Source organism: Lonchura striata, chromosome 18 (genome assembly GCF_046129695.1).
Source record: "Lonchura striata isolate bLonStr1 chromosome 18, bLonStr1.mat, whole genome shotgun sequence".
NCBI lineage: Eukaryota > Metazoa > Chordata > Aves > Passeriformes > Estrildidae > Lonchura > Lonchura striata.
Window position 1 is genome coordinate 7,924,150 of NC_134620.1, and position 24,886 is coordinate 7,949,035.

Sequence of the window (24,886 nt, forward strand, 5' to 3'; positions counted from 1 at the left end):
TTTAGAGGAAGGAGACATACACAAATAAATATTTTTAGTAGCACAGATATAGATAAAGTACAGGAGATGACAGCTGGTGTTTTTTCTGTCTAACTCAAGATAGCAGACCAGAGACCTAATCTGCCTATGTAGTCAGCAAATTCTCTGAAAGATGCTTAATAACTCAGACTGGGGCCTCCAGCTTCCACTGACCCTAAAAAAGCAATTTGACCTCAAATGAGATGTTTAAGAACACTGTGGGTTGTTGAACATACTACCCTGAGATACAAAGGGGGCAAAGTTCTCTACAGCAGTTAGTTCTTGGAAACAGTCTGATGGGATTGTTGTTTTAACACATAAATGAGAATGGTATTTTAAAAATTCAGTATCTATGGAGGTACTCTGAACATTTTTACAACAGTGAAATGAAAGCTTATTAGTTTTTTCCCATGACAAAAGAAGAAATGTTTTTTAAATGTTAAGAGGAAAGCCAAATAAGATCACACCACCTTAGTGTGTGAATCAATTTGCAGATTAACCATATGGAGCTAAGTTAATGATTAATGTGCAGGTACTGAACATACCATGCTTCTTAATAAGCTTTATGATTATCAGTAACACTTCCCTTAGTTTCCTTACACCCCACTGAAGTTAAACCAAAATTTCTGTTATTTATGCATACAAACCTTCTTTTGCACAAGCAAGGCCTCCAGACCCTCCACCAATGACCAGAAGATCATACTCATTCTTTCCTGTGAAGGGGACGTGAAAAAAAGAAGGAATAGAAACAGACCAGGAAGATGGGAGAGGTATGTAAGAAGGACAGCATTCAGAGTACACCTATTTTTACAAATTATTATTGTTGATTTGGGTTTTCCCCACTTTAGCGCTGTGGTTTGCTATCTACTCTGGCTTTGTGAATGAAATACAGAAAATAAAGCACTTCAAACGAAGTGAGAAAATAGATTGAATTTTTACATAATGACCCAAGGGGCTCATAATTAACGCAACCGAGATCCAGGTCTCTGTCTCGGAATTACAGCAGCAAGGTCTACGCAGCTATTTTTCCGCGGGGTCGCCTGACCGGACTCGGAGCTTTACACGCCGTGTGTGCGCTGCCGGGCAGAGGGGAGCCGGCCCTGCCGCCCCCGGCCACCGCACAGAGGCGGCGGCAGCAGCCGCGGGGAGCGATGACTCCTTCCAGTGAGGGTAAGTAAGGGTCGCTGCTGCTTTCGGAGCCGTCCCGGCTCGGGAAGGCTCGCCCTGGAATTGCCCAGCGGGCTGGGAGGGCCGCCACCCTTTGGCGCTAATGCTGCGGGAAAGGTTTCCTGCCTCTGGGGCAGCCCCAGCCCCACGGCGGAGCCCCCACCCCGCTGCACCGTCCTCTGAACCTGGGGGTCCCTCAGCGCCCAGGGGCCGAGGGACGGGCCCCGCAGCAGCACCGGGCGCGGCGGTGGCCGCCAGAGCCCTCACGGATGGAGGCGGCCGCCGCCTCGGAGTACACCGCAAGGCGGCGCGGTCGCCAAAGCACCGCTCTAGTCTGTGATCTGCGGGTGATGGAAAGGCTTTGGGGATCTTCCCCGGGCGCTTTGGGCGTCGGAAGGCGCGGGCAGCCGCTTCACGCGGGGAGCGGCCAATGCGCGGCCGCGGCCGGGCCCGAGCCCCGCGGGTACCGCGTACCTGAGAGCGCTCGGAGCGTACGGCACAGCCCCGACACTGCCGGGGGACGCGGCCGCCGCCACAGCGCCGCCATGCTGTACGGCACAGGGCCCCGCGCCCGCCAGGACCCTGCGGGCTGGCCGCGCAGCGCCTGAGCGGAGGGCGGCGGGCCCAGGCGGGATCCCGCGCGGGAGCCGCGTGAGGGGAGCGCTCGGCCCGGAGCCCTCAGGGGCTGCAGGCGGCGGGCGCAGCGCGCAGACTCTGGCGAATCGCACACGCCGGCACGGAGTCGTGAGGGTTGGAAGTGCCCTCTACAGACTTCCCAGTCCAGCCCCCCGTACATAGCAGGGCCACCTGGAGCAGGTGGAATGGTGGTTTGGAATGTCTCCAGAGAGGAGGACAGCGCGACCTCCCTGGGCAGCTGCTCCAGTGCTCTGCCACCGCCAACATAAAGTTGTTCCTCATGTTGAGGTCGTGTATTTTAGTTTATAGCTATTGCTTCTCACCCTGTCATATCATTAGTGAGATTCCCTTTCAGTCTTCTCAGACTAAAGTGGTCCAGCTCCCACAGTCTCCTCATAAGAGATGCTCCAACCCCCTCATCATCTTCATGGCCTCTGCTGGACCCTCTTCAATAGCTCCTTGTCTTTTTATACTGAAGAACCCAGAATTGGACGCAATATTCCAGTTCTGGGCTCCTCGGTTAAATTTGTGTTAAAATTAGACATTTGGAAGGAAGAAAAATCCCACAGTTTGCTTGACTGGCTTCCCTCCAGATCCTGCTGTAGAAAGGGCTCAGGGAAGGCCTTTTGGGAAAGACAAGGAGCATGATTATTGTCCAAAACGTTCCCTGATACCCAAGACCTGTCCTGTCCCCTCTGAACCAGCCATCCCTCTGTAGCAGATGTGGCAAAAAGCTGCCACAGCCGCTCCTCAGGTGCAGGGCACTGGCTGACAGAAACCTCTGAGGAGGTTTGAACAAAGCACCTTCCATGAGGTGTTGGAGGTTACACACTGTGTTGCTCCCTGTTCCTGTGAACATTCAGGATTGTGAGCAGGACTCAGGTCTGCAAAAAGAGGTTCCTCTGCTGGAATGCTGGAGTGGGGCCCAAGTGATGTGGGTCAGTGACCCTGATCTGCACCAACAGCTTGCACACCTGGCTGGGCTGTGGTGGGACAGATACCTGCTCAGGACCTCTCAGTGCCTCCAGTGCCTCAGCCTTCAGCAGCATTCCCTATCCCTGTGCCACATGCCTGCTATTGACCTGTCCTGAACGGGAGCTGTCAGAGTTAATAACGCCTGTGATGTGTTCTGACAGCCTGAGGTAAAAGGCCTCAAAGCTGCATTGATCAAAACAAATCAAGGAACGAATTTTCCTTGTTCAGAGGTGCTGGCTTGGCCTTTACTGAAGCTCAGTACTTGCCCTGCCCGCTGCCCTTGGTAGTCGGTCATATTTGTTAAGTGCCACCACAGCCAAAAGCAGAGTTTGGGACAAGAGAATCGCATGTTTTTCTACAGGAAAATAAAAGGGTTTTAGGCAGTCGTGGTTCAGGCTTTGGAGCAGGGGCCCCGCTCACAAGGGGGCAGCATCCAACCATTTTGTTTCAGAAAACATCAATTCTCTGGTCGACAGCTGAGGAGAAATGGTAGGAAATTAAAAATACTCCAAAGAAAGTTTTACAGAATTCACTTCACCTCCAGTGTAGTCTCATTCTTTTCCATCAAGTTAATGTTTGAAAATACATTAAAAAAGCCAGGAATTACTACCACTTTTGTAAGTGGATTGATGACTTTTTTCCAGCATCATTGCTATTAAACCTCCCTCCCCACAAAATACAAGAAAACCAAAGGCAAACCCCCGTTGTCACTAGAAGCACTGTTACTCACTGCAACAGCAGTAGAAAGAAATGACTGGAGCATACTGAGGGGTCTTTGAATTAAAGAAACCTTGAGAATATTCAGATACAATCTTTTATGCTTTTCAAGGTGCACACATGCAAAGTTATTTCAGCTTTTCATGTGAGCCACTATTCTGAGTTGAATCAGGCAGTGTTACACAGACTTAGTTCAGACATGTAGGCTCAAGGGTAGAATTAACTCTCCCCAAACACAACACAAGTTGATGTGAGGAGTTCTCCTTGCAGCATTATGATGTTCTGCTAATAAGGAAAGGCCTTAAATGTGGCAAAGTGAAACAAAACTGAACCAGATTAAAGGAAGGTGGGTGTCAGTATCTTCTGCTGTGTCTCAAGTGAAAGCATGAGAGGAAATGACCTTGAAACGCTAAGGGAGGTTCAGATTAGAAGGTACAGCTGGTGCTGTGCCACTGTGTGAGCATGTGATGCTGGGGTGTGCCCAGCCCTGTGGCTGTATCCCACAGCTCAGGATAAAGCACAGTGCAGTTCCACAGGCTTCCCAGCAGGACCGCCAGCTTCAGGAGGAAGTCCAAAATCTGTGCTGTGCCATTCCACTTGCTCTTGCTCATCCTCACAGGCTTGATCCTCAAGAGTGATAGAGACAAACAGCAGCAACAAGGAGTGGGTTGTGCTGATGGTGACAGTATCAGTAAGACCAGCAGTCCCTGGTATTTCCTTCTGTCAGCACTGAGTAGGTGTGTCTGTGCTGCACTTCAAAACTCTTTTTCATGGACAGGACACAGATAATGGTTATCAAATGTGCTTTCTACTGTATCTGTGGCTCAGCTCATATGGCTTTCTACTCTTAATTTAATTATTTTGTGGTTAGCATTATGTTGATTAGATAATTAGTGATACACATTTATATATATAATATATATATAATATAATATAATATAATATAATATAATATAATATAATATAATATAATATAATATAATATAATATATAATATATAATATATAATATATCTTAATTTCTTTTAAGAAAACAAGTATTAAGTCCTTTAGCAGCAAATACATGATATTATCAGGAATCATTTAGATAAAGCCTTGTGTTTCTGCAGTGAAAGCATATACTTCCAAAACTGGGATTAAAAAAAACTTCTTCCAAGATAGTTATCAGATTTAACAACATATTTCCACTGAATTTTGTTAGTTGTAGCTTGGCATATTTGAAGTCATAAATAAATTTGTACTCTAGTTGTGGTTTGGTTTATTTCCAGGTGGAGATGTTTATTCAATATACTTTAAAGAGTGTGGTATTCAAAGGGTAAAGGAGATACCCGGTACCGGAAGTGTACACAAATCCATTCAACAAAAAAGGTGCTTTGTAAGTCATGAATTGATTTTGTTAGCAGGCAACTTTCTCCCTTTGAATTTATTTTAAAGACAGCTTGCAATTCTGTATGTTGTTTCCTTTGTAGCAAATACATTTTATTACATTTATCAATGGCTTACTTAAATTCTCCCTCATGAAGATGACCAGGACTAAATACTTTTTCTACCAAATCTTTTAAAATTTTTCACTTTTCAAGTGCATCTTCTTGTCTTTCCTGTTTTTCTGGCATAGTTTCCTTCATGTCTTACATTCCCGGATCAGCAGCCAGGGAGGGTGGGGGGAAGAAGAGAGGTGTCAGGTAGATATTGACTTTGGAAGTCATCACTTCGTGTCCTTTTTAGTGGGTGGGGTGGAAAATCGATTCTCTCAAAGGTTGCATTTTGTGGTGTGACCTAATGAATAATTTACAAAAGTGTCAATGAACTCTACTGGGTCACTGGTTGAACTAAGCTGTCTCCGCTTGAGGTAGGACCTTTTGGTTTATTACCATCTCTCTCTTTTAAAGATTATTCAAGAAAATTATTTTCATAAATTTGTCTCAGAATATGATTAGTTCAGAATTTAATCTATGCCTTTTTATTTGTTCCTTCCTTCCTTAACATAGATCTTCTGTTCATAGTTTGTACTGAACAAGTAATTGATTGCAAGTAAGGGAAAAAAACAGCGAAAACAGATGAAGCTTCAAGTAACAAAAGTTCTTGGCTTCATTCAAATGCTTCAGCACATATTGCCAAAAAACGTGAGGGTAGAAAATAGATAAATGTGGTAGACTTAACTTCTTCAGCATTTTTGTGACAAATTATAAAGTCTTTGAAAGCTGAAAGGTTTTTTCTATCTTCTTGATAACCTTTTAAGAGGCACTGTAAACACAAAATAGTCTGTGTTAACTGTTCAAATTTAGAGTACAACTTTGCTGGCCACCTTTCTTCTCTTTTAGCTGTTTCCTGTTTTAGATATTGGCAGGCAGTTTCCTGATTCAGACATGAGTGGTGCTTCCTTTCTTCAAAATTCCTCTTTTGCATGTTTCTCAGCAAGACAGACTAATTTGACTGTGGAAAACAGCGAATTCCCATAAAAGAAAATCCCTCCTGCTATTCTGAAAATGCAAGCTCAAAAGAATTTTCTTCCACTCAGTGTTTCACATGATCTGCGGGATTTATGATAATGTGTAGCTCTCCTGTCTCCCTTTGTTTCGGCTTTTAAAAACCAGTCTTTGTCCAGGATTATTAGAAGAAGGGAATGCCATTTGTTGTTACGCCAGGCATGGATTTAGGGGAAAGGCTCTAGCTCCGTGCTATGCACAGCAAGTGGGAATTGCCAAGCTGCATCATGTGACTGCAGCTGGGGGCTCTGTCCCTGAGCAAGTCTGCTCAAGTTTGTGCAGCCAGATCAGAGCTGAAGTGGCGACTGTCAGGGTGAGTCAGCCTGAACCAGCCACTTATCCTGAGCTGCTGCCATTCCTTGCTCCCAGGCTAATGCATCCTGGTTCTACACCTTCCCATAGATGTGCCCTGGGAATTCAGTACCTGATAGATACTCTGAAGTCTTTTAAGATCTTGGCGCTACATAAAAATTGTATTATGCCAATACATGTATAGGTCTCTGCAGTTCTCTAATCTGGTTGTATTAATATCAGGGCAGATTTTTACTATCAGGACAAGGATAAGTCATATGGATAGTATATAAATTTATGCACTGTGGAGTTTATAGCATTCTTAGTACATTAGTAAAAACTTGCAAAAGTATCCATACTTATATAGACCATGTGTTAGGCTAACAGATAAATTAAAGAGAGGCATAAACCAATGTCAATCAGGCTACCAAAGTAACTTCTCCTGGGGGAAGAAAATACCCCAAAACATATTACAGGATTTCAACTGTCTATTAACTTGGAAGAAATTTATGGACATTATCGCACAGTTTGAATGGCTTAACCAACTGAACCTCCAGTTTGTCTAACTTGCAGTTATTGCCATTCACCATTTTTACTTATGTAATGAAACACGTAGACAACAGCAAGGGTTACTTGCAGGCGTAGCTTTTATCACACAAGTAAACAGCTGTGGGCAGGCAGAAGCAAGTTTGCTCCTCCCATGCTTCGAGCCTGAAGAATATAATTCAGCTCCAAGTTAGAAGACTTTCAGAACTGTTGTCATGGGATATTGCTCAATCAGGGAAGTCTTGGCACTAAATTATGCTGCTAAGCAGAAGCTGGGCTGACACCACCCACAACTAGCTGTAGTTAACTGCAAGGACTTCTCCAAAGAGCAGCTGTATACTTACACAAGGTAAAGCTGTATACTTACTCAGTGCTTAGAGTAAGTTTTGCTGTTTTAAACTCTTTTCTCCATAGCCCAGAATTAAAAATTTCTCTGCTAATTTGAATTGTGGGAGGCATCAGGGATCATGCAGACACAACCAGCTTTTGACCAGACAGGAAATTACTGTCAGTGAAGCTGGACTGCATTATTGCTTTCTTCATTCTTTGTTGTGCTTGATGTCTGGATTATAAAAAAATATTTGCAGAGCTGTTATACATGGAAGGAGTAGTTCCAAGTTACTCTGTATTGACACTGGGGACTGTGCTGTATTGCAAGGTCTTGGTTATGTTTTGTTTACAGCTACTAGAAACATTTCAATCTTCCCCAACCTATTCCCCCCCACAATTATTTATTCAATTAATCTGCTTAAAATTATTTGGTGTTCTCTTTTCATGCTCTCAGGTGGTCCCTAATTCTTTCAGGGATCTCCCCTGTCACTTGACAAAGCCTGAAGTTCTCAGAACTTCAGCTCCTGTTTCTGCCACATTTGGTACAAACACATTCTTTAAGTCTTTAAAAAGTTTCAAGGTTTGAGCTTCAAACACTTGTTGACCAGGTCTGAGCTTTGCAGTGAGAGAACTATTACCATATTGTGTTAGGGATTTTTGGGTTTCTTGTGATCTTCTTCGATGGTGCAATTTAATTGCAGCTGGGTTATATTGTCCCTACCTTGAAGGAAACAATATAGACAGACAAGCTGAGAACAAGGTTTGTTAGAATGAGCCTCTTCTTTTATCTTAGAGCTGTTTGTAGCAGAGTATTTTTCCAACTAGAAGCCTCAGAAATTCGAATGTGCCATTTATAATGTATTGATTGCAGCTCCTCCTGTAGCTGCTATTAAGCCATTTGCTATACATACCTCGCCTGCCTGCAGCAGCACTCTATATTTAACCCACATGCCTAGGTCTTGTTCCTACCAATTCTGCTCTGGCTGTAGCATGCCACGTCTGAGCTGAAAAAGGAACTGAATCCCTTGGGCCAAATTCATTCCTGAAGTTGCTTGATCAAACACATTGCATTTATACTGAGCACAGATTTGGCTCACACCTGACTTTGTCAGCATTCACTGTGCTGTAACTAAGTAACAAGAGCACTGTCGTTAGGGGACAGATGAATAGATTTCTCTATGGTTATTAGAGCACCAAGCACCTTTAAGAAGTGCAGAATCTGTGAAAGGAGGAGTTGGGGAAAAGGACAGCACTCCTTTTAGAGTCTGTGTAACAGAACTGATAAGCTATTCCTGTGATGTGATCGAATGTGACTGAATACTGCAGGCTCTTGGACTCTTATTCTGTAAAATCCACAGGAGAGCAGCACAGGAAAAGATCGGAGGGAACAGCTTCTACTATATTAAGAAAGGTACATTGTTTATATTTTCTGATTTGTCAGGCTTGACATGATGTGTTATCTTAGAAAATGTCACTATTTTAAACAGTGGTGCTTATGAAAGACGTGGTGTTTTCCACATTCTGACTGGCACTCATTGTCAGGAAGCCAGTCTGTGGGCAGCAACAGCTTTCACGGAGAAAGAGTAGGACATATTTGTGTGTAATGCATTTGTACTGCATTGTAAATCCTGACAGCTGAAAGAAGTGAGATGAGATAACCCCGACTAAATTGAAAATTTAATTTATGGCTATAAGTATGCTGGAATTTGGTATTCATTTATATTGAAGAAAAAGCTGAATGCAAGTCAAGCTTCAGTTCAGTCACATTTGACTGAATAGCTGCTTTTGTAAGATGTATTTTATGGAGGTACTAATTCTCAAGAGGGAGTTCTGCTACTGCAAAATATCTCTTGAAGAAGAGACAAAAAGCAAGTACTTTTGCTTGCCAGCCCTGTTGGTGCTTACAGAGAATCCTTCTGATGCCCATGATGGATATTTTTTGCTTTCTGTCCTTTACAAACAAATTCATATTTACCAGTACTGACAACTACATCATACTGATGAACTCTGTAAACAACCTTAAACAACCTTTACTTTTTCTCTGCACTTTTGCTTACTCAGTCATGGGCTTCTCCAACAAAGCCCTCAGGTTCAGAACCACATGCATTTGCACAGCTTTGCAGTATTGAAATACAAAAGAAAAACTTCCTGATTTACAGCTTTAGTTTGCATTAATGAGAAAAGAGTTAGATCACATTAACACTGCAAGCAACTTACTTGCCACCCAAGTTTAGCAGTATTTCTCAACAGTCTGGTACCCAGTTTACATCTGACAGTCTCATACTGTTGTCTTACAGCATTCCTTCAGGATCACTGGAATTAAAAGTGACTGGGAATTTTTTGAAAAAACATAATTTTGGCAGCAGTCCTTGAAAACAGATCTTAATGTGTGAGGCCATGCTAAAGCTCTTTCAAAAAGCAAATTTCTAGACAGATACCCTCTATACCAACTCCAGGCACTTTTCTGGGGAGAGCTTTCATTCAGGATTTGAAACCAATCTCTACTCTGCTCTATCTCAGGCTCCCTCTTCCCACACAGTGTTTGATTACCTCCTATGCTGTGGTGAATCCCACCTTGCCTGGCGTGTTAGAGTTGTTAATTTTCATAGAAATAAGTCATAATTTCAGCAGAGATTTCCTTCCTAATCCTTCAGATCCCTCAGCGGGTGTCCTCACTACCATGTTCCAGTCCTGCACTCCCCCCAGCCTGAAGATCAGCCTGTGGAAGCAGAAGGCTGTGCTGGGAGAGACACAGATTTACAGTAGATTAGCTGGTAGCCTTGGAAGCAGGGCAGGAGCGTGCAGTGGGGATTTGGGACACTAAGGATTCAGCCCTGTGATACAAGGAAGAGACTGTGAAATAGGTCTGTCTGAGAACAATTAGCCATTTTGATCTTTAATCTTCCAGCCCTTTCTCCCTACCTCCGTCTGGGGCAAAATCACTCAATAAGAGCTTGATTTTACTCCCTGGGGAACATGAAAATCTCAGCTTAGAAAGCTCTTCACAGACCAGCTCCTAGTGTGCTGTTTCTTTCTACTTTTGTCAGTCCATTGCCTGTAGGATTTGTACAGTTCTGCTGAGCCACCCTAACCACTGGTCTTAGACACTAGTACAAATAATACAAACACATCTGGAGTGTTCCAGTAGGAATAAGGACTATCAGAAACAAACACTTCCTAGGGGTACCTGAAAGGGTCTTATTCCTGAAAATCTCTCTTTGCTTAAGGCCTGGTAAAGTGCATTTCTTATCCTTGAAGAATTCCCTCACCCCAGATTCCTGCTTTAATCATGCATTGTGTTCACTAGGTCAGTCTGGATTAGAATGCTACAAATTCCTGTGGAGCTGCTTGTTGGATGGAGATGAGGCCTCTCTGTGTGGCCAGTTCATTCTAAACACTGCACTTCTTTATGGGGCACACAACCATTCTATAAACCTCCTGCTTTGGGTAATAGCACCAAATGCCATCTAGAGAAAGGCTACTGGGAAGGGAGTTTTAAGTGGGTAGCAATTATCCTCATTGAAATCTATGTGGGGAGAATGGATTTAAACATCCCTATGAAGTTTATTTGATGGGGCTCCCAAGTAAGCAATAGGCACTTTTCTGTTCTCTTCCTTTCATTCAGTAAGAAGAAATTTGTATTTGTTTCCTTTCAACCTGAGACGAGGGAAGAAGAGGGAAGAAAAAGGCCGTGGGAGCAGAAAACAATCATCAAAACTTTGCATTTATAGAAGACAGAAATTTTTGTAGTCATCGCAGTGAAGCTAAACTATAGTAATTTGAAAAAAAACTGAGAGGAAAGTCTAGATTTCAGGCAAGAAATAGTGAAAAATTATATAAAGTTTGTTCAGATTGTTTTAATGATGTCAGTGGAAAATCTGAATGTCAAACTCCAAGACTAAGTTTCCATCGAAATACAAGCTATTCACATTTGGTAATATGATGATTATTCACAGAACAGTTGCACTCACTTGAAAATGCATAAACAGTAATGAAAGAGTAGAGGTAAAAATATATTTTTTGACCTTTAAATGTACTAAATTACAAAGCTGTTGAATTGTGTTGCCTACAGCAACAGGATACAATATGTTTGGCAGAAGTTAGTTTAGACTTTCTGACCAAAATACCTTGCCTTTCTTTCTCTGGGAAAACATCAAGAAAAACAAAATGCCACAAAAGAGAGATTGCCTCATTCAAGACAGCATAGGACTAGGAGTCAGAAACTCCAGTTCCAGTCCCAGCACAGATCTCCTCTGGCCTAGTGCAGAACATTGTTAGAATATGTGTAGAAATGTGCTGACTCTTCTGCATTATTTTCACAATGCTTCATAAACAGCTAATATATCCTTACTAGTGTGCAAATCCTCTGCCTACTTCAGTGCATCAGTGTCTAAAGGCATAATTTCAGCAGAAGCTGAAAAAGGTTGAATGATATAAACTTATCAAGTGCTCCCCATTCACCAGGTTATGTGAGTTAATAAAGTCAAAATTAGATTCTAAACCCTTTAGCACCAGAATGCTAAAGTACTGTCTGTATGCGTGGAGACTTGTAATGAACTCTTAAACAACCAACCAGTTCTTGGCATTTAGATTAAATGCATGAAAAATTATAGCAAGACTGCATGTACAATTTTCCTCAAAGGCCTGAATTGTCAGCTGGCTGAAAGCCCTTTAGGAAAGCATTTGAAGCACTGCTTGTCTCCACATTTTCCCAGTTGTTAATAAACTCAATAATAATAATATCACATAGGCATTTGCTGTGCAGACAAAACTACTTTCCCTTTCCTCAGGTGTTATCCATATAGTAACAGCAGGGACTTTTCTGAAAAAGATTTATTCAGCTTTACAATGCCTTGAAAGTTTACACATGTAGCAGTAACTTTAACTCTTGTGGCAGCTCAGAGAAAGATAAGACAGCTCATCCAAGGCCAGATTAGAAAAACATTGCCAAAATGAGACTGACAGCTGAGTCCCCTGGCTCAGGGTCACAAAGTTTACTCTCATTCCAGAGAGTCTAATGTATGTACTGTCTTTGTACAAAAGGGTGGGGTTTTTTGTGATAATGTTTAGGACTTAATTTTCAGTACTAAGCAAAGCAGTATCAGTTTATCCAAGCTAAAACTGTAATGAGAAGCTCTGCAATTAGGCTTAGAAGGATTCACCTTGATTAGAGAAATGTTCTATCCAGCAGTTTTCCACCTCACAAATATTGAAATATTTGTCATCTCTTATTTTTGCATCTGTAGGAAATGACATCTTGTTAATTACTCATAATGTAGTGAAACGTAAGCTTCAGAATAGCTCAATAGTCAAATTTGATACTACTTTAATCCACTGAGTGTGAATCTCACTAGGGTATATGCTTTTGTTAAAACTTAGGCCATTTAAATGTGCTTAGTTTCACATGCTTATTCTTCTTCTCAGTAAACATCAGTTTTTAGCAGAGGGATGTTGGTCTGGAATCAGAGAAGCAGTTGCAATCAGTAGTTTACATCACATTTCCATACACCTTCCTCTAATGGTGCTATGAAAACTTTATACAGTTTTTATGAAACACTGAAAAAGATCTCAGTTCAATCTGGTTACTTGGACTTACCTTAAAAACTGACGTTATTAATTGTTCTAATTGTTATTTTTTCATGTCAGGGAATTCTAGGAGTAATTATTTTTTAGCAGAGGTTGGAAAAATGTATCAGAAGGATTGATAAGTAGCATTACTGAAAGATCCTTATTGTAACCTTTGATGAAATGGCTGGAGTCAGCTGCATGAGAATAAAGAACAGGATTTATTGGTTTGGGCTCCATCACACAGGCATTTGTATGATTGTATTAAAACTGAAAATCATATGATAGTAAGAGGATACTGAATTCCCTAACTTAAAATCTGTTGGCATAATAGCAGATCCCTAAGTCTGAACCAGTTTTCATGGTTTCTTTTAAAGTCATTGGAATGACTTAGGTGTTTCATCTCCATAGGCAGTTAAGTTAGGGCAGCAGATTCTCACATTTTGTGTCTGCTTCTCTCTTTGAAAATGTGTTTTTAAATCTCTGTAAACTGAAACAGAGGTACTCCCATTCAAATGCTGATTGTTTGATTATGGTGTACATCAGGGAAAAACTGCTGAGCTGCATTATCAACTTATGATTTGGTCTTATGAAACCTGCCAAAATGAGCAGGATTAGATGCATAAGAAAATAACTCAGTGCTTTAGAAAGACTCATCAGTAGTTTGACAGGTTTGGGCATGAAATTTTAATATGTTTTCTTTTAAACTCTGTCTTCTCAAAACCAGATGTACTGATACGTGTTATTCATTCTTTCCCATAATGTTGTCCCTCCAGTTTTCTGTTTATTCTCCTGCTGAATTTTTCATTTGCCTGCTATTTTCCACATAAAATTTTAGCTTTCAAAGAGAAGGCTCCCTTTATTATGGTGTCTCTAAAGCACAGAAGAGGTTGCAGTGCTAACCTGAGTATTTGGAACCTCAGTATAAGCATTAAATAGTAAGAGTGACTGCCTTGTAATAAGTGGTTATGGGAAACTTGACTGTATGCAAGTTTTATTGCATACTTAATGAATCTCATGAATCCACATTAAAGCTAAAATTACTGTTGCATTTTCTAAAGCTGTCATAACACGACTGTCTCCTAGGTAGTGGTAGTTTTAAATTGGTTGAATTACACACTTAATTTTCATATCAAATATTTTCCAGCTAAGAATATGAAAGCAATTACCTATTTTGGTACAGATCTTTTTTTCTCTCTGGGTGCATGACCATGGCCATGCCTCTTGCTCTTGGCAGGCTGCCTTTACAGTCTACTGCTGTCACGAAATTTATTTTCACACCTAAGAAGACAGAAATTAAGAAGAACAAACTTTGGAAAATACTGTGTTAAAAAAAAAAAAAAAAAGAAAACCAAAAGTATTGTTTTCTCTCTTTTTAGAAGGTACCTTCTCTGGATAATTGCCTCCTGAAGGAGCTCTGCTAAGAACAACCCATATTGCCAGTTTATGAAGGTTCTGGGGTGTTATACAGAAATATTAATAATAAAACACCCAATAGTTGAGAAACATTCCTTGATACTTCAAAAATAAGTGAACTCATCTAGGAACAGAAAAATCAGCATGTACTCTGTAGGTTATTTCTACCTGTGACCAACCCCTGGGGAGGCAGGTGGGCTCTTACGTGTGGTACCTCTCATGTGTGGTAGCAGTCATGTGGATTCAAGTGCAAAGATCTGAGGCACTGTAAAAAGTGGCTCCCTCTGAGTACTTGATTCAGTCAGTCTGAAAAAGTCTCAGCATTCCTGCAGGACAGGGAGCAGGGCTGAGTTAGCCTAGAGAGGCTGTCTCTCCCTGTTTAGAGAAATCTCATTAAATGGTCTCATATCAATGCTAAGCAATAAAGGAGGAAAGCTGTTCCCCCAAAAATACACCACCTAGTTCATCCTGCTGCTCCCATCCACTCTTGCTGTCTGACAGATCTTTGAAGGGCAGCCCCAAACATGCTGGCAGGATCTCATAATGCTGAAGCAACAGCCCGTGGCAAGATCTGCTCAGAGAATGCCAAAATGTCCATTGTAACCAGAGAATTGTCTGGCAGTGCTCTGCAGTAATTCTGAATGCCAGCACTTTTCAGGAGCTGGACTGCCACCAAGTGAGTCAAGAGTTTGCAGGGTCACAGTTTCATTTGTCCAGAGGCAGAAAAGGTAGAGACCTGCTGGCCTTAGGAAATGTTTTCTGGGCTCCATTGGCATTCAGAATAATTATCTCCCACCTGTGTCAGTAATCGAAATCCATCAACAACAATCATACAATCAACTAAGACATGAAAGTCAAGGAAAGACCAGTCAGGTGAAGCTAAAGAGAGATATTTAATGCTAAATGATTGATCTTTCCATAGCCCTATCAAAGTTCTCAGTGAACAGATACTGTCACAAGTCTTCATGTAGAAAAACTAAGAGCTGAAGTCCCATCTGAAAGGTGCAGGACAATTGGGCCTGGTCAGTAGAACTATTCTGCACAGAGGGAAAGAAGAAAAATTGACATCCAGGCCTTCATGATCCTGTTGAAGTAATGAAGCAGGCTCACATTAGCTATCCAAAAATATTCAGAATGTCCAAGAAGCAAGATTTTCATGTGCTAATGATGCTGGCAGGCTCTGAAAGGAAATGTCTCAGGTCAGACTTTGCAAGAAAAGCATTAAGGGTAACTTAACATTGGTGACTGCTTAAAAGCAAAAGAAATAGACTTTTAACAGCTCCAAACAAATCATACTTGCTCTGCAACTAAGATAAGAGAATGACTGAATAAAATCAGCTGTACTGTATCTTGAGTATATCTCCATGGAAACTCAGTTATCTTCTGAAGTCAAAATGTGTTCTGCATGATGATTCAAAATTTAAGTAGTGGGATAGATTTTCCCCATGTGTGTATGCCAAATCTCACTACAGAATGGAGGTCAGACCATCCATAAAAATTAGGATTTTTCTGGGACAATATTGGGGAAACAAAAGAGAGAAGCAAGAACAAGTAGGAAGAGATGTGGAGGAATGTTGTTATCTCCTAGAATGAGATAATCCCTTTGTCATTGGTCTTGGGTAACTTAGGCAAAATCTTTGAGGATGTTGTAGCTCTTATTGGAGCTAGAACAGCTTTGATGCTGGAAGCTCCTTGTGCAGTGGCATGCTTGGAGCCAGGACTGAGCAGCTGTGTGGGGGGAGGGACCAGAGCATTAAATAAAGCTACTTGTTGTCTGCCTGTAAAATTGCCTTCTAAAGGAAGTGCTACAGAGCACCATCCATTACCAAGTGACAGAGAGCCTTTTACAGCTACTTTAGACACAAACATAATTAAACTCTGTGTGTTCTTATTCAGTATGGTCGGTTGTGGGTTATTTAGCTCAATATTACAAAAGGGACAACCCTCTTCTATGCCACCTTAACCCTGAGTTGTTTTTCTCTTTTCTTCCAGATGCTGGAGAGCTCTTCAGTCCCTTTGTTCATTGTCTTCATCTTGCTTTTCATTTTGCTGCTCATTGTGTTGCTCATCAGGAAAAACGGCACTGCTGCCCTTATCTGGAATGAAATAATCCGAGAGAAAGTAACCAATTTCATCATGAATCAGAGCAAAGAACAGAGGATTTTGAATTTTGTGCTGCAGAATGCAGTCCGAGGAGACCCCTGCAGTGTGGTGGACACAATAGATAAGTACTGCTCCCAGAAAGAGTGGGCCATGAACGTGGGTGATGAGAAAGGTAATTGCAGCAGGGGCCAGCATCTGAAAAGATCCTTCAAGACTAGCACAGTACAGGACATGTGGTTGTATTCACATGGCGACTTCCATCTGCTGCTGCAAAACCCCAACCCACACAGCCTTGTGGGCAGCAGAGTAGTTCTGTGAACAGTTGTGCCTGCTCATGCAGATGTTTTTGAGGAGGGGTATCCAGTGACTCATCCAGAAAGTCACAGCCCCAAATGTGGGTTTCTGTGTTGTGCACATTGCCAGCGTGTAAGCAGAAAGTGGTAATTTAGGGGAAAAATCTAGGATTGCATTATACCTCACTTTTTACATAGGGTGCCTTCAAGGCATAATTCATTATGTTAAATACTGTCAGATCCTTAACAACCAGATAGCAAATTGAAAAAAACAAAAACAACTTTTGTTTAAGTATATTAATTTTGTGTATGCAAGCATAAATTAGAAGTTTCTGTTGAAGGCAGAAATCCTATCCATGTCAGACATTGTTGCTATTTAGAAAATAAATCATCTTGTCTCCTAAAGAAAAATATGAGAACAAAACATTTTTTTTTCATAGCTGCAGGAAAGCAGCAATCTTTTCAAAAAACTATAGTGGCAAAATGTTAATATGTTCCCTTATGAATTAGAAACAAAAGTACCTCTTGCTGGGAAATTTCTGGGAAGATTTGCTTAGTCTGGGATTAACATAGCTAATGAAAAACAACTGTAAGCATTGTGATAAAAATGCTCTTCTGACATGTGTACAGTTTTTGAAAGTAGCTCCTCAGCATACCTGGCTGGGGTGCTTAGGGGAGCAGAACTGTTGGTCATAGCTGAGTAGGAATACTTAAAGCTCAGAATTTTGAACATTTGTGATTAAATTCTTAATAATTTCACTCTAGTTTACCTCTGATTGCCTTTCCTCAGATAAAAACCATCAAAGCTTTAGTCTCTGAGATTTCAAGAGTGACTACATAACCTCAAGATATCATCATATTCATAAACAAATAACACCCAGAAAAATATCCCTTAATGACCATGGCCTAGCATAAAATCCCTTCCGCTACTTTTTGAGTTTAGTTATCTAGTTTCTAGCCATACAAGTAAGAGGGAATCCTCACAAATAAATCTCACAAATAAATTCTTTTCTTCAAAAAGACTGAATATAGTCACTGTTTCTTCTTTTTGGGAACATTTTCTGTTGTTAACAATTGACTAATGTTTTCCATCTCACAAATTCATGCAGTGAAACCAAATACTTTGCAGCTTTGTAAGCAGAATTTTCTTTTTTCCTTTAAAGATGAGTATTTGGAATATGAAATTTTATATCAGACTACAGCACATAACATTAGCAACAAACATGAGCACTCAAAATCCAGGAGTCATATATTTCACAAATATGGCCAGCTTCTGCACTAAATTATTGGGAAAAATTACTGCATTTCCCCCTTCTGACATTAAAAATTAGTTGATTCAGGGAATTACATAAGTTATATTCAGGGAATACAAGTTAATTTAGGGAATTCCTTACTTACAAATGTGTATATTGTGAAACTAAGATTTCTTTTAGTTGAAAGTTTGCACTTTAGGAATTAAAATGTTGATAATTAACTTGATCATAGGCCAGTTTGCAAAGGATCCATTATATAATTAGACATCCAACTCTTAATTTTTGAATGTCCTGAGCAACTGAATACATGGATTTTTGTAAAAGTTTCTTGTAACTAATGTTCTCTTCTGTAAATGAACCAGTATAATTTTGTCAAAAGGTAATCTTTCCCCATTTTAATCAGGTAAAATTCTAGACAAGACAGTGCAAGAGGCCAATCCATCAGTTGCCCTGGAGCTGGGAACGTACTGTGGCTATTCAGCAGTGAGGATTTCTCGGCTACTGAAGGCAGGAGCTCGTCTGCTCACTGTGGAATTCAACCCAGAATTTGCTGCTATAGCTAAACAGATGATTGAGTTTGCTGGAGTACAAGATAAGGTAAATACCATTTTGTCTGTAACCACTACAGCAAAACTGGTTAGATTTTTTTTTTTTTTTTTGTACCCATGGGCCTTATAAATTTAACCAGTTCCATGCTTACAGTGCCTGACCTCACACAGCAGGACTTCACTTTGTTGCCTTCCAAAAGCCAGAAGAATACTGGGTTTCTCAATATAAACTAAAAGGTACAAATTGGTGTCCAAACTAACTACAAAAATCTGAACCATAGTCCAATTTGTTACAACAGCTCACAGGAATCAATCATATTATGTGCAGTGGACTTCAAATGAGAAGGATTCACCCAAATCTAGCTGGTCACAGTACCCATACCTAAGTATTGTGCAGTCAGAGGTATCTTGACTATCTATAGCTGGTTGAGATGCAGGTGTTTCCAGTCTATATCCCCCCCAGGCTGGGGGATTCATGCCTGAGAAGTGCCTGTCTATTCAGCAGATATCTCACTTCAATGGAGCTGGATACACTGGAGGAAATAAGTCCCACCAAGAGACATTCTAATGTATTAACTTCTTGAAGAGAACCTGAAATACCAGTGACATGTAAAACTGCATTTCTCCATCTGACTTAATCTCCTGATCAGCTATGACTCATAAAACAGACATTTCCTTACCACTTTCTTCCTGCTTTTGTGGCATATGATGATTGCCTGACAAAAATCCATGTGCAGCAGCTGCTTTCAGTTTAACAGTAGTTACTCCAATAAACCTGCAAGGAAGATGTTAACAGCCTCTGTCCTGTCTCTTCCCTCTACTGGCCATATAAATTCTACATACTGTAGCCTCCATCTTTTTCCTAAGCTAACCTGTTCTCTGCATTTTTTGCTTCCCTTGGACTGGAAGACTCAACTGAGGTGTAACTAAAAAAAAGTAATTAAAATCACTGTTTTCAACAGGAGATTTCCATGTTTCCAGTAAGTATACACATTATACAACAAAAATAACAGGTCACTTTTTCTGTTGTTAATTTAAAAACCAATAAAATCCAGACAACCTAAATTTGTATTTTGAAACTTAACTGAGTTGGTTTGTCAAAAAAAAAAAAAAGGGCACATTTGACCTAACCCTACCAAATAATTCAACTGACATGATATTGAGCTATAAGCATGATCTCTGATGTCTGGCTACAATTTACAATGAGCTGGGAGCATGTGATTTTTCTTAGTGGTTTGAAATTAATCACATGGATTTGTATTTCAGGTAAAACTCCTAGAAGGTCCTTCAGAGGAAATTATCCCCCAGCTGAAAAAAAAATATGAAGTGGATACTCTGGATTTTGTCTTCCTCGACCACTGGAAAGACAGATACACGCCAGACACCATCCTGCTTCAGGTCAGTATGCACAATTCCAGTCTTAGAAGTAAAAAAGCACATATCTTCATGTCTGTGAGGCCTCTATTCTTTATGAGGGACATCATCTGATGTAAAAATGAAGACTGGCAGCCAAAATAGCAGCCTTACAAGGAAAGAGGATTTGAAGGACAGGACCCTAAACTTTTGTTAAGGACAACTGCCAACACTACATAGCTCAGGACTCAGTGAGTACTGCTGAACCATTCTGTTTCCTGAACATACAGGTGTGCAGTAGAAATCCTACCTGGAGGAGTCCATGGCCTTAGTCTTACACTCCAGGAGTGTGTGCATGGTCACTAACCAGAACTTGACCCAAAGCCCATCCTGATCCTGGAAGTGGGTGAGACTTGGGACTGCATATCCCAGCTCCACCTCTCTGATTTCCTCAGCACCCCTTTTTTTGCCTGGGTCTGTGGTGCCAGCAGAGCCTCTTGATGAAATACCATTTTGGTAGCACGGCTATGGTAGCAAGGAGTATGACTTTGAGTTCTTACACTCCACCTAATTAACTGGCTGCAAAGCAATGTCAAGAAGAGTGCAGACTGCCCCAGCCAAGTACTTCCTAGGGAAATGCTGTCCAACTGTATGTCCAGCCCCAAATGTGTAAAAATTATGCTTATTTCTTCCCAAGCTGCCTTAATCCTTACTGTGGGTATTACAAAATAAGTTGGCTGTAACAGCAGTAGGAAGTGGCAAAGGACTTCTGGATAGGAAGGTATTTTCAGGTGTTAAGTAACTGAGATTGACAACATCTGTACCTATCAACAGCACATAACGATCCTCTCCTAACTAACAGAATTTTCTACAACTGCCTGCTTCTACAGAAGTGCCATTTTTCAATTATTTTCTTCACAAATAAATCTACTTTTTTTGAGCCTGTCTCTTAGATTGAGAACCTGCCAAATAATTCCTGACCCCTGCCTGAGGACTACAACACTTTTCTGACACAGCCTCCCTGTTTTTTTAGTTTTAAGCCCTGTCCTCCAGAAAGCTGTCTGAAAAGGAAATTTGTTTGGGGTTATGAACAGCTAGTATTGAATTTACACAGCAGTAGCTGAAGAAAACGTTCCCTCTGTACAGTTATTTTGTACTCAGAGAATGCTTTCTTTTAAACTGCCTGTGTAAGGATGACTGAGCTCTTTCCACATTGCACCCTTATCAGAATTTAGCCTCACAACACAGCCAAAGCAAACAGATGGTTTAGTTCCAAGGTAGTGGTCAGTCTGATGCAACTGTGATACAAAGTTTTAAAAGAACTCCTGTGAAATTAAGAGAAAGACAAAGAAAAAATCTTCACATTTTCTCAGATGTCACAAACTTTCTGAAAGTATTCTTGGCAGGTATTGCAGTATGAATAATGAATACAAAGTATTAATATATTCAGATTAAATATGTAAATATTGGAAGTAGTCCAAACAAAAAAATCCAGACATGAAGAGCATCTGCAATCCTGATGACCAGTGGAAAATCCAGTATGTTGTCTCTTTTAAGCTTCTGTAAGCTGCACAATAGAAACAGACTGGAGAGTGTTTGACATGTCTCTAAAATCACTTCTACTGCGCTGACTGGTTTTCAGTCCCCAGAGGCAAGAACAATAAGCTCAATGACTTCTGCAGGACACTCATCAGCACAACTACTCTCATAGACTGGGAGTGACAAAAAACACCCCATGTTTTGGCTACAGCAACTGCCTGTAACAACAGGATAACAACAAGCTGATTTAGCTACAGACTTTGTTTTAAAACAGCTGGTAAGCCAGATAAGCAGCTTCTTCTAGACAAAAATTACCAGTAAAAATTAGGTTTTTAGGTTTACTGACAATAAACATTGCACTTGAAGTGACTATTAGAAGTTAGTTATGTCTTGTGGAAATTTGTCAGAGGGATCGTCATTGTGCAAAAACGTCACTTCATGCCCATATCCGAAACAAAATGGCAGGAAGTTGTTCAAGATGAAAGAAAAACAAGCACAGAAAATCTTTCATTCTTTGAGCAGTTTTGGAGTCTGTCTGAGACTGGCCAAGCAGTACATGCTACTCTCAGGTGACCTAAAGAGCTATTACAACAGTTTAATGCCACATTAAAAAAGTTTTTAAACATGAGGCTTGACAACTGAAACAAAGCCACCATACTGATCATGTAGACATAGCTGGAAACAAGCTCAGGTGCAAAGCACACACTTCCACTCGATTTGCTATTTCAGAATCAGCATCTCTAATGTTGTGCTAATAAACAGGAAAAGTTAGCAAATGATCACAAAGGATCTGAGAGTTACTCAGCGTCTCCCAGGTCTCTCTGACCTTCCAGACCTGTACCACAATGTGTTTTCTGATGCAGGCACTCAAGTACACCTGGTTAACATAAAAGTACATTACATTCAAGCCAATGTCTGCTTAACAGCCACTGTGAAGCCATTTCTCTTCTTTCTAGGAATGCAACTTGCTGAGGAAGGGCTCAGTTCTTCTGGCTGACAATATAATTTTCCCAGGAGCTCCAGATTTCCTTAATTATGTCCGCAAGAGCCCCCATTTCCAATGCACTAACTATCCATCTCATCTGGAATATATGCAAGTGGAAGATGCAATGGAGAAGGCTGTGTTCTTGGGATAGAGAGAGTCATTACTAATCAACTTCTGTTTCAAATGATGTAAATGCAACTGCACAGGTTAACTTGTCCATGCTTTACAGGTTTTTTTATTATTATGATTTTTTTATTTTGGAGCTTGTTATTAAACAAGCATTAGTGATCTTTTTAGGGAGGTAGAAACCAAAATACTGAGTAAGTTGGGTCTGTGCCATTGTTCCACGTTAACTCGGCAAACCCAAAGTGATGCACATTGCCTTGGTTTGACCAACACATCATCAAACAACTGTCTGTCACTTCCAGCTCAACTTGAACAACCACAGTTTGGGTTTAGGGTGGAGAAATACACTGCAACTTCTGAAGACTTGTGTTCCCAAGCTAAACTCATTACTCATTAGCAAGAGTGGAAAAAACAATCCATGTTGTGAGAAAAGACCATTTCATTGCCCTATTTTTGCTAAATTACTAGCATGTCTCTTGATGCAGTGAAGGCCCCTATTGTGAGATCAGATACTTCTTTGAACATTTACTACAAAAGTTAATCATCTCTGTGTAAGAGAAAAGAGCACACAGTGAAAGAAGGCAGACCCATGCAGTGATGAGAATAACACAACAGAATTTTGAAAACACAAACAAATAAAATTAATCATGTGCCCATGCAGAGGCAGGGAAAACTGAAGTATTAAACAGATTAAAATAAATACAGTAACAGGTTAACAAAAGGAGCAGACTCTTTCCAAAAGAATACAAAACTACATAGTATTTGACTTTGATAAAATGCTGGGTTTCCCCTCATTATACTCTACATACATAGTACGTGCTTTTAGGGGCAGGGCAAGCTGCTTTCTCTGGAATGCTGGGTATGTTTAAGATGCTGTAAATAAATAATGTCCAGAGAAAATGGGTTTTAGCAGGTGGGTCCTGCACACCTTGGTTAACCTCATGTTACACCATGTGAATTGTGTGGGTTGTCATTGAGAAGATTCAAAGCCAAATATGACATCTCTAACTCACCTGAACAATGCAGAAATCCAGTGCCGTTTCCTAGCATGTCCTGCTGTAATTACATAAGGCAGCAATGGTCACATTTCTAAATAAAAAGTAAGAAACAACAGAGCAGGGGCATGACTTTCATTTTTTCCAATGAATTCTGTACTGCACGTGATGCTTCCAGACATGAAACAGCCACAGAAAGATCCAACAGTTGAAAATCAGAGTGAAAATCAAGGACAACCATTCTTGTCTTTCCCAGTATGAATTCTTTCAAGCCTGTTATGAGTTTCTTCCTTGTATAGCCCTCCCCTGGCCTGTGTGCTGCAGAAAATCCACCTCCAGGACACCAGTAAGCAGAGGATCACCAAGAGAAAACTAGAACAGGCTAAAGTGATAGAGGCAGTTTAGAAATGGACCAAACAACCATGGTGACCCAGCCAGTTTGTAGTGTGCATTTCACAGGGATAGGAGAAAGCAACACTATCAGAGTTTTCCTGACAAGGTAACTCTGTCATATCATGAAAGACACAGGATTTCCTGTACTGGGTTAGATTATGCAGAAGTACCCTCAGGTGACTCTGTTGTGCTGTTCTGTGTAGAGCCAACACTGAGTTCTAACACCTCCATCTAACACCACTGTAAGTCAGTGATTAGTTCTGTAACATTGCTCAGCAGCACATCCTCTTGGTATTCTGCTCAACTCCAAGTCATTGGACCAAAGTCCTTCAGGTGGCTGGAAGCAATTTTTGCAAAATTTGCAATGCAAAATAATCTTCAAGCACACCTACTGGCATATACAAGTTTCTAGAGAAGACTGGAAAATCTGGATACATACAGTGGACCAGGAAATTTGTCTGTACACCTTAAGCCTCGACTCCTAAGAATCCTCACTCGTGTTTAGCCCAAAACACCTTTGCACCCAATAGACACTCCTGTCACAGCAGGGCACATCACACAGGCTGATGAGCAAACCAGTCTCAGGAGGATGAGTAAGAGTAAACAGGTAGACTCTTCTGCACTTTACAAGAGAGGATCAGAATAATGGCCAAAATTACTGTTCAAGAGACTGTCAAGAAGATTAGGAAAGATGGGAACCTGTGGAGTGGGTATTTCAAAAAATGCAGTAGTGAATAATGTATTTGTAATACATGTGGCAAATATAACAGCCATCTTTTAGTATAAAAAGGTAATTCAATAGAAAGCATCTTCTAAATGACAAATTGTAAAAATAAACACAATGTATGTACTATCAGAATATTTGCAGAATTCCGCATGTAAGAAAAATTTTTCCACTCCACTACATTTTTGAAATTCTCTTAATTATTGGTGGCAAGGGATGAGAAGAAAAAAGCCTAACTCAGTTTGCATGACTGACAATTAGGAAAAAGGCTTTTGGTCAGTTGAGCAAATATGATCTGGAGTCACTGACGCATAAATGTGAAATCTCCCAGGGAAAAGAGGCACTTTTCAAAATAAAGTCACACTGTGAATTCTGGGAGAAGGCAGACAGTGGATCTTCTAATTCAAAATTTTAAAAAATTACTGAGT

At 40.7% G+C, this 24,886-nt stretch overlaps 2 protein-coding genes across 7 annotated transcripts in view; one reads left to right on the top strand and one right to left on the bottom strand.

Moving 5' to 3' along the window:
• The window catches only part of TXNRD2 (thioredoxin reductase 2), a 30,628-nt gene extending 28,879 nt beyond the window's left edge, over window positions 1-1,749 (bottom strand). Inside the window, exons 1-2 of the mRNA XM_021544525.2 lie at window positions 1,660-1,749; window positions 666-731 (exon numbers count right to left, since the gene is read on the bottom strand). Of these exons, the coding sequence (XP_021400200.1) occupies window positions 666-731; window positions 1,660-1,732 (139 nt within the window). The 5' untranslated portion in view covers window positions 1,733-1,749. The remainder of the gene's footprint in view (window positions 1-665; window positions 732-1,659) is intronic.
• Window positions 674-23,461, top strand: COMT (catechol-O-methyltransferase). Of its 6 annotated transcripts, XM_021544533.3 has the most exons (6): window positions 6,929-7,184; window positions 8,524-8,576; window positions 16,139-16,421; window positions 18,199-18,392; window positions 19,610-19,741; window positions 22,192-23,461. In XM_021544533.3, exons 3-6 carry the CDS (start codon window positions 16,139-16,141, stop codon window positions 22,369-22,371), a joined length of 789 nt encoding a protein of 262 aa, XP_021400208.1. In that variant the 5' UTR covers window positions 6,929-7,184; window positions 8,524-8,576; the 3' UTR covers window positions 22,372-23,461. The 6 variants fall into 6 exon arrangements, with proteins under 6 accessions (XP_021400201.1, XP_021400203.1, XP_021400202.1 ...); XM_021544526.3 differs by lacking the exons at window positions 6,929-7,184; window positions 8,524-8,576 and adding an exon at window positions 674-788; XM_021544528.2 differs by lacking the exons at window positions 6,929-7,184; window positions 8,524-8,576 and adding an exon at window positions 1,054-1,188.
• The last annotated feature ends 1,425 nt before the right edge of the window (window positions 23,462-24,886 follow it).

Coding starts and splice junctions, on each gene's coding strand:
- COMT (XM_021544526.3), top strand. Junction 16,422..18,198: donor GAACGTGGGTGATGAGAAAG/GTAATTGCAGCA, acceptor CATTTTAATCAG/GTAAAATTCTAGACAAGACA. Junction 19,742..22,191: donor CAGACACCATCCTGCTTCAG/GTCAGTATGCAC, acceptor TCTTCTTTCTAG/GAATGCAACTTGCTGAGGAA.